The 12,083-nt window shown below is 45.3% G+C and overlaps 1 protein-coding gene across 9 annotated transcripts in view; it reads left to right on the forward strand.

Annotated features, from left to right (window-relative positions):
• Positions 1-12,083, forward strand: part of LOC119032460 (filamin-C-like) — a 40,171-nt gene that overhangs the window by 13,860 nt on the left and 14,228 nt on the right. For 5 of the 9 annotated variants that reach the window (XM_037121653.1, XM_037121655.1, XM_037121652.1 and 2 more), the window contains exons 8-25: positions 249-449; positions 2,195-2,317; positions 3,732-3,869; positions 3,966-4,092; positions 4,258-4,394; positions 4,869-5,062; positions 5,150-5,263; positions 5,425-5,568; positions 5,856-5,979; positions 6,094-6,254; positions 6,345-6,435; positions 6,917-7,086; positions 7,160-7,277; positions 7,557-7,819; positions 7,990-8,587; positions 9,132-9,305; positions 11,637-11,799; positions 11,894-12,054. In XM_037121653.1, the coding sequence (XP_036977548.1) occupies positions 249-449; positions 2,195-2,317; positions 3,732-3,869; positions 3,966-4,092; positions 4,258-4,394; positions 4,869-5,062; positions 5,150-5,263; positions 5,425-5,568; positions 5,856-5,979; positions 6,094-6,254; positions 6,345-6,435; positions 6,917-7,086; positions 7,160-7,277; positions 7,557-7,819; positions 7,990-8,587; positions 9,132-9,305; positions 11,637-11,799; positions 11,894-12,054 (3,201 nt within the window). The remainder of the gene's footprint in view (positions 1-248; positions 450-2,194; positions 2,318-3,731; positions 3,870-3,965; positions 4,093-4,257; positions 4,395-4,868; positions 5,063-5,149; positions 5,264-5,424; positions 5,569-5,855; positions 5,980-6,093; positions 6,255-6,344; positions 6,436-6,916; positions 7,087-7,159; positions 7,278-7,556; positions 7,820-7,989; positions 8,588-9,131; positions 9,306-11,636; positions 11,800-11,893; positions 12,055-12,083) is intronic. The other 4 variants (XM_037121658.1, XM_037121656.1, XM_037121660.1 and 1 more) reach the window with 1 other exon arrangement.

A 12,083-nucleotide genomic window follows, 5' to 3' on the forward strand; every position in this document is an offset into this window, starting at 1 on the left:
TGAACAAGGACTCAGCCGGTCTTAACTCTTAACATTTCAAAATATCAGAGTACTGTATATATATATTTTCAGTTTATGTTAAACACACCTTTATTTGCTTAAAAGCATTAAAGATCTTCTCCTACGGTACATCGACTCTCACTTGACTTCCATCTCAGTTAAACTGTTCAGTCTGTATCTGTTCCAGTGAGAGTCATATTCTTCTGTCAGTGTTTGAAAGTCCTGTTGTCTGTCTGTCGGTCCACCAGGGGCGGGTGCTGGAGATGTAGGCGTCATCATTGTGGATTCAAACGGTCGGAGGGATACAGTGGAGATTGTCTTGGAGAACAAAGGCGACAGTATTTTCCGGTGCACCTATGTTCCCGTTCTGGAGGGACCTCACACCGTCTACGTGACCTTTGCTGGGCAGCAGATTCCCAGAAGCCCCTTCACTGTCCACGTGTCAGAGGGTAGGTTCACTACATGTCGACCACGTGGGAAATATTCTGCGCTGACTTGATGATTGTTCTCAATGGTATTGAATCAAAGTTGTAATTGTTTTGTGGATTAATGCCCATGTAACATTAACAAGAACCTGAAACCTTCAGAGGTTCTGACTTCATTCAGTGAATCATCTACTACAAACAGTATAATGAACCTTGTGGTCCTCCTCCTGTAACCTCCTCCTGCTCCTCAGCATCCGTTTCTAACTGTCACATTGAAACCTGATGACTGATGGATCAAAGCACTGAACGTTTCTGATTTCGATAACAGTTAAAAATCTGTGGTTCTGTCTGGGCCCAGTTCTGAAAGTCAGTCCTCAGTCCTGGGTTTTATTGTTTGACGCTGTATGCGCTCGTGGTTTTGGGCAGTTTTCGGTCTTCTCCACTGATCTAAATGGGAGTTGTGCATTTTTATGCAGAAGGATGATAATGTTGGTCCTGTAGGTGTCGGACCTGATTTGGTTCTTGCTGTCTTGACTGTGACTCATCTTTGGGACTGCCAAACTTGACTTGTGACTTCACTTGGTATCTGACTTGGAGCTTGTCCATCTTTGAGTACCTGGACTACCTTGTGTAGTCTGCAGCACTGACTTGGGACCTTGTGTGACTTGAACCAGTTTTGAGTCTTTCTAAAATGGAACTTGCTCATCTTGACTTTGACTTGTTAGGACTGGAATTAAGACTCTTTTGTCTTTACTGGTGCTTATTGTCTTGACTTGAGGATTTCCTATCTTGAGGGGACTTGGACTTGCTGCCTAGATTTGGGGTTTGCCCCTCTCACCTTCTGACTTGAGCCTGGACATTCCTGAGAACCTGATTTTGGGCTTGATGTAGGACTTTGGACTGTCAGTCTCGATTTGGGACTTGCCTACTTTTGCTTGTGACTTAACCTGGCTTGTCTGTCTTTGACTGATGTCAGGACTGCCATATTTTATCTTTTGCTGATCACTGAATATGGACAGATTGATGGAATTTGCTTGTCTTTGATTTAATCTTGTGTGATTGGACCTAGTTGTGACTTGGGACTCTCTGAAATGGAACTAGACATTGGGACTTCTCTGCCTTGATTTGGCACTAGTCTTGCCTTTATGCTTTGACTTGACCCTGGACTGTTTAATCTGACATAAAACTTGATTTTGGAGACTTGGACTTGCGGTCTTTTTTTGGGATGTCCGTATGATTGGGAGCTTGACTCCGGAGGTTTGTCTTGACTTTGTAAACTGGTAAATGTTGGAACTTGTATTTCTTTATCTAGGATTTGCCTCTCTCACCTTTTGACTTGACTTCAGTAATGCCAGCTTCTGATCCTGACTTATCTGGACCTAACTTGACTTGAATCTTGACTTAACCCTAAACCCATCTGAGACTTGGAATGTCTGGACTACCTTGTGCAGTCTTCTGTTATCACTTATATGGATAAATGGATGGACTATGGCACTTTCTATGACTTGAGACTTGCTGTCTTGATTTTGAACGTGACCCAGGACTTTGTAAACTGGAACTTGGGAGGACTGCTTGAGACTTGGCTTTCTCACTCTTTGACTTGACCCTGGAATTTATTGTTTTGACCTGACTGGAACTGGGCTCTGGACTTACATTTGACTGGCGTACCTGACCACATTCCCCCTCTGGCTGCTGGTCCTGGTATCTACTGGTCCTGTCCCCTCTCTGCCTGTGTACACATGTATCATCACTGTTGTTCCCTCCTGCAGTTTCACAGAGTGTCCCTCATCCTGCATCTCCGGTGCAGACTGGACCTCTGTCCATACGCACCCCACCCTCAGACAAGACAAAGAGAGGTCCCCCTCCAACACCACCCAAACCCAGGCGACCAAGTTAGTACAGGCTGGGGGCGGGGGTGTGACTGGAGCCTGCCTGCGCTAGCCTGGTTTCCTTCCACCTCAACTCAAAACCATCCCTGCCTCTGACCTCTCCGAAGGGGGTTTCTAGCTTTACAGCATGTGCAGCACCTGCTTCGTCTCTGAGCAGCTTTATCTTCTTCTACAGCCCAGAACCAGAGTGAATGTGGATGTGTTGACTCTGTGATCAATTGATGTGATAAGTTGAGCCCTCTGTGGATGATGTCAGGGTTAATGATCACCTCAGGCCAACTATCATTTTATCCTATTGATTCTTTTCTTTAGCTTAACATTAGTTCAGCATTTAACATCAATTCGTATTAGCTCATATTAGCATGTATTAGTTCATATTAGCACCTATTAGCTCATATTAGCACGTATTAGCTCATATTAACATGTATTAGCTCATATTAACACGTATTAGCTCATATTAACACGTATTAGCTCATATTAACACGTATTAGCTCATATTAACACGTATTAGCTCATATTAGCACGTATTAGCTCATATTAACACGTATTAGCTCATATTAGCACGTATTAGCTCAGGCTCTCGTGGTGTTTTTATTCCTCAAACCAGATTTTGTTATTAAAATAATGTAAAAGACAAATGTTTGAGTTCTCTCAGTTCAGTTAACTCAGTAATTACAACTAATGAAACGTTTTAAACAGCTCGCATGTAAAACACACTTCAGGTGTCTTCTGATTGTGGCCATGTGGATCTTCATCATCATCATCACATTCATCATCATCATGAGCTGCTTCACCTCTCCTCCTCATAACCAATATTAATAACCCTCCTCTTCCTTTTCTAAATGTGACAGTGTTTCTTTGTTTTCTTTGTGAATATTCACAGATGTTGTGTTTTATTGTCTTTGAAGTGTTGAACGTGAAGCTCAGAGATCTTAATCCTGTTTTTCTCTTCAGCTCGTCTTCATCTTTGCTGCTTTTTCCTTTCAGCTGCAGCAAACTGCTTCTCTCAGCACTGATCAGCTGACTAACAGAGATAAACCTGCAGCTGTGTGTGTGTGTGTGTGTGTGTGTGTGTGTGTGTGTGTTTTGTTTCAGTTGGTTATTAAGGTGAAATCCTCACTTTCTCATTGTTTAAAGAAAAGTTTAACTTAGTAACTTTCCTACAGAATCTCAGTATTGTTTATGAGGGTTCTGATGAGGGTTCTGAGTCATCCAGGTTCTGGGAACTCTAAGTTCTGTCTCATAGTCAACTGGACTGGTTCAGTTTGTACAGTCTTTAATGGTCTTTATTCAGGGTTCAGTGTAGAGTTTAAGCAGTTGTGTGTGTTTGTGTGAATGTTTCTGCCTGGTTATCATTTCGCCATCATCTCCCAGTCTAACCCAGTTTTGTCCCAAACCGTCTGATTGGTCCTCACAGCCTGTAACCCGAATGCCTGCAGGGCGTCGGGCAGAGGTCTGCAGCCGAAGGGTCTGAGGGTGAAAGAAGTGGCTGACTTCAAAGTTTACACCAAAGGAGCTGGCAGCGGAGAACTCAAAGTCACTGTGAAGGGACCAAGTGAGACGCCACGACTCCAAACATTTATTTGTGATGCACCTTTACTGTACCTGAGGAGCAGGTGTGATTGTGGCTGATGTTTTTATTTAAACCCAGAGGGCCTGGAGGAGCCGGTGAAGGTCCTCGAGATGGAGAACGGGATATATGAATGTAATTATTACCCCATCATGACGGGAAAATACATCGTGATCGTCACCTGGGGAGGACACAGCATCCCACGGAGGTGAGACGTCACCTGAGCTCAGTGTTCTCCAGTTACTGATAACAGAACCCTGGCAGAACCAGATCTAGCTATCGGGATCACTCTGTTTGTGTGTTAGAACTCTGCTGCAGAGTTCTAGTCCAGAACATCTGATGCTGCACTAGTTAAACTTCTGTCCTCTTTCAGTCCATTCGAGGTCCAGGTGAGTGAGGAGGCGGGGCCTCAGAAGGTGCGGGCCTGGGGTCCAGGTCTGGAGACCGGCATGGTGGGGAAGAGTGCTGACTTTGTGGTGGAGGCCATCGGCACGGAGGTGGGAACGCTCGGTACGTCACGACAACTCACCTGCTGCTCACAGTGATTGACAGGTGGCCAGGGGCGGGGCTTAAAGACGGCACCTGGTGATCTGAAGCGCTGTGTGCAGAGAAACAAACAGATCCTGGAGGATCGATCTTGAAGAACCTGGTGTCTGCAGCATGAAGTCACACAACTGGCTCCAAATAAATACAATGAATACATACATAATGTTTAATATATATATATAAAGTAAAAGACATTTCATACGATTACAGATGTAATCAGATACTTTGATATCTGCTCACAGCAGAATATTTGTTACCTCAGTGGTGTTGCCGTTGTTTTCATCAACGTCTTCCCAACAACAAACTGTCCCTGATGAACATCTACTCTACGTAACTTGCATTCATCACATCGATGTCAGCGAGACGTATGCATGCTCTCTGGCTGAATGCTCATCAGGAGTTTATAAAGGTTGTTACATAAAGCATCCGTGGTTGCAGGTTTCTCCATCGAGGGTCCTTCTCAGGCAAAGATCGAGTGTGACGATAAAGGTGACGGGTCATGTGACGTGCGGTACTGGCCGACTGAGGCGGGCGATTACGCTGTGCACGTCATATGTGACGACGAGGACATCAAGGACAGTCCCTTCATGGCTCACATTCTGCCGGCTGCCAATGACGTCTTCCCGGAGAATGTGAGAGCAGAACCTCCCTGATTTTAACAGAATTTCACAGATACTGAATTCTGAAATGTGATGTGTTGAGTATTTTCTCCTCCTCAGGTGAAGTGTTACGGTCCAGGTCTGGAGCCGCTGGGCTGCATCGTCAACAAACCCGCTGATTTCACCATCGATACCCACGGAGCCGGCCGAGGAGAGCTGAAGCTCTACGCTCAGGTCAGAACGCGTGTGTGATGTTCACGTCCTTCGATCCTTCACTGCCAGAAAGACGATGAAAAGCTGGAGTGTCAAGTTCAATATTTGCCTTTGTGCTGCTTATTATTGTAGAGTGTTTCATTTTGTGTGGCAGTGAGTGAAGTGTGTGTTTGTGCTTGCAGGACGCAGAAGGTTTCCCCATCGACATACAGATCACAGATAACGGCGACAGCACCTACTTTTGTGTTTACATTCCCACTAAACCCATCAAACACACCGTCATCATCACCTGGGGCGACGTCAACGTGCCCAGCAGCCCCTTCAGGGTAAATCACAGCTGCACACTCAACTCCGAATCATTATTGTGATATAAATGCATTAACTCAGGGTAAATTCAGCAACGTGTGTGAAGATGTTATACATCAGAATCTGTCATTATTACATTAAGCAGAACAAAATAAAGAGCACAGTTTCATACATGATCTGGATCTTAGACGTCTCCACTTCGTAGCCGTGATGCAGAATGCTGCGAAGAAATTAAACATAGTTGCTGTTGTGTTTTTAAAAATGTTTTCTACTGAAGTGTTGAAACACTTTGTGTCTCGTGCACCAGGTGGCGATCGGAGAAGGCAGCCATCCAGAGAATGTGAAGGTTTACGGTCCAGGTGTGGAGAAGTCAGGACTGAAGGCCAACGAGCCGACGTACTTCACGGTGGACTGCAGCGAGGCCGGACAGGGTGAGATGATCCAGATCACAACTGTGTCAAGTCTCTATCCTCATATTTCTGTTGGTATGTTCGCTTTGATAAGCAGCTGAAGTCTAATTTTTTTTATGACTGCATCACCTGCAGGTGACGTCAGCATTGGGATCAAGTGTGCTCCAGGTGTGGTCGGGCCTGCAGAGGCTGACATCGACTTTGACATCATCAAAAACGACAACGACACGTTCACAGTGAAGTACACGCCTCCAGGAGCCGGGCAGTACACCATCATGGTGCTGTTCGCTGATCAGGTGAGAACTCGGACCGAGGAACTGCTTCTGGAAACGAGTTCTGTCAGAACGAGATGTTTAACAAACCTAACGTCTTTAATGTTGGAACAGGAAATCCCCATCAGCCCCTTCAGAATAAAGGTGGATCCTTCCCACGATGCAGCTAAAGTCCGAGCAGAAGGACCAGGACTCAACAAGACGGGTAAACCAGATCGTGACACAGTTATTTTTCAGAGACAGAATACTTAAATGTTGTGACGACTCGCTTTTACATTATTTATCAAACCGGATAAATCCATAGGTCTCCTCAAGGTTACGGTGATGTCGTCTGAGCACTCTGTGCAGACTCTGGTTCTGGTTCTGGTTCTGGCTCTCCTCTCTGTTTTCATCGACTTTGTGTGAAACCAGTCAGTGGGGGAACACACCATCAGGAGTTCATCCACCCTTGTTTTTTACCCCGGCCTGTATTTGGGACCCAGCTTTGATTCAGAAAATACAGCAATTGAAACATTTGATAAATGTTTTGTTGAACAGAGACTCCAACAAATATCTCACTGTCAGGATTTTAGATACAGAGAAGAATCTGATGTGACTCTGGGTGTTTATTCCTGCAGACGGTGTGGATCTTAATAAGCCTCCATGTTACGAGTATTTAAACTGTGTTCCTCTTGGACTCTGTGCAGGTGTTGAAGTGGGAAAACCGACTCACTTCACTATTTACACAAAAGGAGCCGGGAAAGCCAAACCTGAGGTTCACTTCACCGGAGCAGCTAAAGGCGAGGCGGTCAGAGACTTTGAGATCATCGATAACCACGACTACTCATACACCGTCCGCTACACGGCGGTGCAACAGGTCAGACAGCTCCCAGTTCTGATTCATATAACTGATTGATGAAGTGATGTTCACTGTAGTCTGTGTCCATCAGGGGAATGTGTCCGTCACTGTGTGTCACGGAGGAGACCCCATCCCCAAGAGTCCATTTAACATCAGCGTGGCCCCCCCACTGGACCTCAACAAGGTCAAAGTTCAGGGTCTGAACAACAGTGAGTACCTCTGAGTCTGATCTGAGTTTTATCTCAGTCTCTCTCTGGTTCTCTCAACTGGTACTAAATGGAACCACTTTCCTGAACTAAATAGTGAGATTTGAGCTTCACCTTCTTTACTGAACATGTAGTTAAACTTTTTGATTCCTCAGAAGATGTTAATCCAGACTGAAAAGAGTAAAGAGTACCGAGCTAGACTTCATGACTTTATAACAGAAAGTTGTACAAATATAAAACCCTGAACTTCCTGATTTATCTGCCCTTGTGTGCCAATCAAAGAGGTGGACGTCGGGAAGGACGAGGAGTTCATGGTCAGTACTCAGGGAGCTGGAGGTCAAGGAAAACTGGATGTCAAGATCACCTCACCGTCACGTCGGCCAATCCCCTGCAAACTGGAGTCGGGCACGGCCAATGAGGTGCACACAGTGAAGTACATTCCCCCTGAGGAGGGGCCGTACAGAGTGGACATCAGCTATGATGGAAACCCTATACCAGGAAGTCCGTTCACTGTGGAGGGCGTCATGCCTCCTGATCCTTCGAAGGTAAGTTAAAGACATTTTCCTCAAAGCTTCTTTTAATGTGTCAGAAATTCATCCAACATTTTCCTTCAGTAGAGCAGCTGTAACCTCCAAAGGTTCCTCAAACACCTTGTATTGGTGCATGCTGCATTAGCGTCACTAACTCTCACCTCTTTTGTGTTTTTACTCACCAGGTTCGAGCATATGGTCCAGGTCTTCAGGGCGGCACTGTGGGTAAACCGGCCCCCTTTGCCATTGACACAAAGGGAGCTGGTACTGGTGGTCTGGGCCTGACAGTAGAGGGACCCTGTGAGGCCAAGATCGAATGCCAAGACAATGGTGACGGATCCTGCTCTGTGTCCTACCTGCCCACTGAGCCTGGTGAGTACGCCATCAACATCCTGTTCGCAGACCAGCACATTCCTGGGTCGCCCTTCAAGGCTGTGGTCCAGTCGGTGTTCGACCCCAGCAAGGTGACGGCCAGCGGTCCTGGCCTGGAGCGAGGGAAGGTCAACGAGGACGGATCCTTCACAGTGGACTGCTCTAAAGCTGGAGAGGCCGAGCTCACCATCGAGATCATCTCCGACTCTGGAGCCAAAGCTGAAGTTCACATCCAGAACAACAGTGATGGGACCTACTCCATCACCTACATCCCACAGTTCCATGGCATGTACACCATCACCATCAAGTATGGAGGACACCCAGTGCCAAAATTCCCCACCCGACTACAGGTGGACCCAGCCATCGACACCAGTGGGGTGAAGGTCTATGGACCTGGAGTGGAACCCAGAGGTGAGGGTTGAAAGATGCTGCCCAGAAACAAGGTGGTGGACGCAAGTGTACATTGGTTTTATCAAACTGGCACCTGATCTTTGATTTACTGCTGTAATCACATTAAACATCTGTTTGGTGTTTGGAAATCCTGTATGTTAAGTTCAAAAGTACTCCAATGATAAACTTTGTAAATCTTATTTATTTGTGCACAACTGTTACCTTGATTGGATTTCTTTCACTGTTAGATTGCAGATTCTACGTCAGTGCTGCTGGTGTAGATAAACTGTCAGATCTGGTTCAGAGCCACACGTGGTTGAACTTTAGTTTCCGAACTCTCTGCTGGTCTGTGGTCTGTTTATGATGGAGGGACTGTGTGATCTGGTCTGGACTCGGCTCTCTGTGGTCTAATTACTGGCCTCTTCGACTTCTCAATTATGACAGTTAATAAACTCACAGGAGCACATTTGCAGTTTTATAGGCTACGCATTACTCATTGTGTTGCATTAAGCTTCGTTTCATGATCAGTTCTTAACATCAGATTTGGTTTCTTCTCTTTCTGCAGGCGTCCTCAGAGAGGTGACCACACACTTCACAGTGGACGCAAGAGCTCACTACAAGAGCGGCGGCAGCCACATCAAAGTCTGCATCTCCAACCCATCAGGTGTCAACACAGACGCCTACATCACCGACAAAGGCGACGGGACCTACAGGGTGGAGTACACTCCCTACGAGGACGGTGAGACTGTTTGTGTGTTGGTCTGCTAAAGGCTGGAGGCAGGAGGTGATGAGCGAGTCTGCTGGATTCAGTTTCAGAAACACAGAACAGGCAGGAGGTGGTCAGCTGCTGTTTTATGGATGTTTTTCCACAGCAACACATTATAATGTTGAAATGAAGAGCCCTGTGGTTTCCATAAAGCTTCTGTTTTCCCTCTGCAGCAGTAAAAGGAAAGAGGCGTGTGAGGCAATTGTGGCTTCAGCAATTAAACTAGTTACTGCAGAATGATTTCATCATGTTTAGCACTCTTAATGTCTAACTTCATGTTGTTTTAAACACAATCCAAATGTGAACACAAGTCTTACTCATTTTATGTTATCATGCTAACAGTGGGGCACTGATGGGCTAACTTTAGCATGCTAGATTTAAAGCCAAGCTCAGTAAACTAAGTCAACATGAGGGAAAAGGATATTTTCCATTAAGATGATCTGCTAACATGCTAATTCTTTAAGTAAACCTTAACTATTGTTATTGGAAACTATATCTATGCATGTTGACATGCTAATAAAGCAACATTTGATAGCCTGTTAGCTAATGTTAGCAACCACCTCCTAGTTAAGGTCACAGTTACAAGATGAACGTTCATATTTTGTTACTAATTTACTTTCCTGTCGCACTGTGTAACAAACAGTAACTTTAGCTAGGAAGTGGTTGAATGCTGACGTAAGCTAATTGGTTATCAAACATGTTTTATTTTGAAATATGGCCACATGCCCCTCCAGATGTACAGCTATCAGTTATCTTTACAGCTGCTGATCAATCAGAAAGTTAACTATTTGTTAGATTCACGTCGTTTATGAGACTGACAATCTGAACACAGTACAACATTTGAGCTTTCTACCCCGAGTGTGATGTCAGAGAGAAATGGCTGCTAGATGAATATGGTCCACGTGAAGGTAATTCAACCTGAATGTAATAGTAATAGTGTTTCAGTATATTTATAGTATTTTCATCCTCACATGGCAAACTGAAGTAAGATGCAGGCCAAATAAACAGAGATGAGGTCAGTAATGCAATCGTGTCTGTGAGAAGAGCTGTAACAGATATTCGGCGTACGATATAGAAATATATATTTAAGATTAAATGAATGACTGTAGACGAGCCGGTCAGAGCTCAGTGAGAGAGTGAAGCAGGGTGAGAGGTGGGAGGGATGAGTGGGTGTATTAATAGCTGGAGTCTGTCTGCTTGCAGCAGATGGTTTTCCACTGATAGTAATGTGTGACATGCTGCAGCCCATTGCATTGTGGGACAGAAATACTCTCCCCTGTGGAGGCTTCAGTCACACTGAGATTTTAATGGAGCTGATTTGCTGTCTGTGTCTCTTCTGCTGCTCACATACAGTACGTGTGCTTATAGCCAAAGGGTTGCCAGTTCAAAACCTATGCTGGCTCTAAAATGTGGGTAAAGAATCTAATATTCAGGTTTGTTTGAGTGACACAGCAGCTCAACAACAACTGAGAACAGGATAATGCCAGCGGGCAGCCACACGGAAGCAGAATGAATTCCCCTGTAGTAGTTCCTTCTGTAGTAGTTACAACATGCTAACATGCAGGTGCTAGCCTGCTACGCCAGCTTGCCTTGGTACCCAGATTGGTGTTAGTTAGTTACACTAGCTCTCCATTTTTTCCCTTCCCTGAAGTTAAAGAGGAGGCGGAGATCTCCCTCAGTGAAGTAGAACAACCCTTCAAGACTCTAAAACGACGATTAATGGTATTTATGTATTTCAGTATGCTGTCTTCAGCTGTGGTGATCTCTTTTGTGTTACCGTGGCACAATTCATTCACAACTTAAAGACTAACATTAGCAACCCATCACTCTTACTCTACAAGTGCCTCTGAAAAGCCTCAACATTTAGTCCAAACACTACCCTCCTGTCCCAGAGAGCACAACACGTGATCTCTGCTGTGGAGCACAGGGACTGGATGGAGACACACAGCTTATAGCTTCCTCCATGTTGGACAGTTTGTTATTGTCTCAATAAGGGTTTAATTATGGTGGAGTCTGGGTCTGATTACCTAGGATGAAAAATGGGATACTGGGATGTGATGCTGACATATTGTCTTCGCATTGACGTCCATCAACTCTCTACAGAAACACCTGAGTCAGTCATGCCCAGGACCGGAACATCCCAGCTGTGCTACCGTGACTTCTTGTGTTTTAGTCAGTTGACACATTTCCAATGTATGTTATAATTCATGACAATCTCTTATCTTAGATCTAAGGTTTGACAAGCTAACATGCTAATTGTTCCAACTTAAAATAACCTATTTCTCTGTCCCTGTATGTGTGCAGGTTTGCATCTGATTGAAGTGTTGTTCGATGAAGTCTCGGTGCCAAAGAGTCCATTCAGGGTGTCGGTGACTGAAGGTTGTGATCCTAGTCGGGTCCGAGCCTACGGTCCAGGCCTGGAGGAAGGACTGGTTAACAAACCAAACCGCTTCACTGTTGAGACCAGGTGATTTTACATGTTTCATGCTTGGATTACTATCAGACAAGGTATTTTGTCTTCGATTCACCCAAACTTCCACTCTGCCCGGTCTCTTCCTCAGAGGTGCTGGCACCGGAGGTCTTGGCCTGGCCATTGAGGGTCCATCAGAGGCGAAGATGTCATGTAAGGACAACAAAGATGGCAGCTGCAGTGTGGAGTACATCCCCTTCACTCCTGGAGAGTACGATGTCAACATCACCTTTGGAGGCCTTCCTATCCCAGGTGAAGATTCAGACTGACTCGTCCAGTTT

Source organism: Acanthopagrus latus, chromosome 14, assembly GCF_904848185.1.
Source record: "Acanthopagrus latus isolate v.2019 chromosome 14, fAcaLat1.1, whole genome shotgun sequence".
Classification (NCBI taxonomy): Eukaryota; Metazoa; Chordata; class Actinopteri; order Spariformes; family Sparidae; genus Acanthopagrus; species Acanthopagrus latus.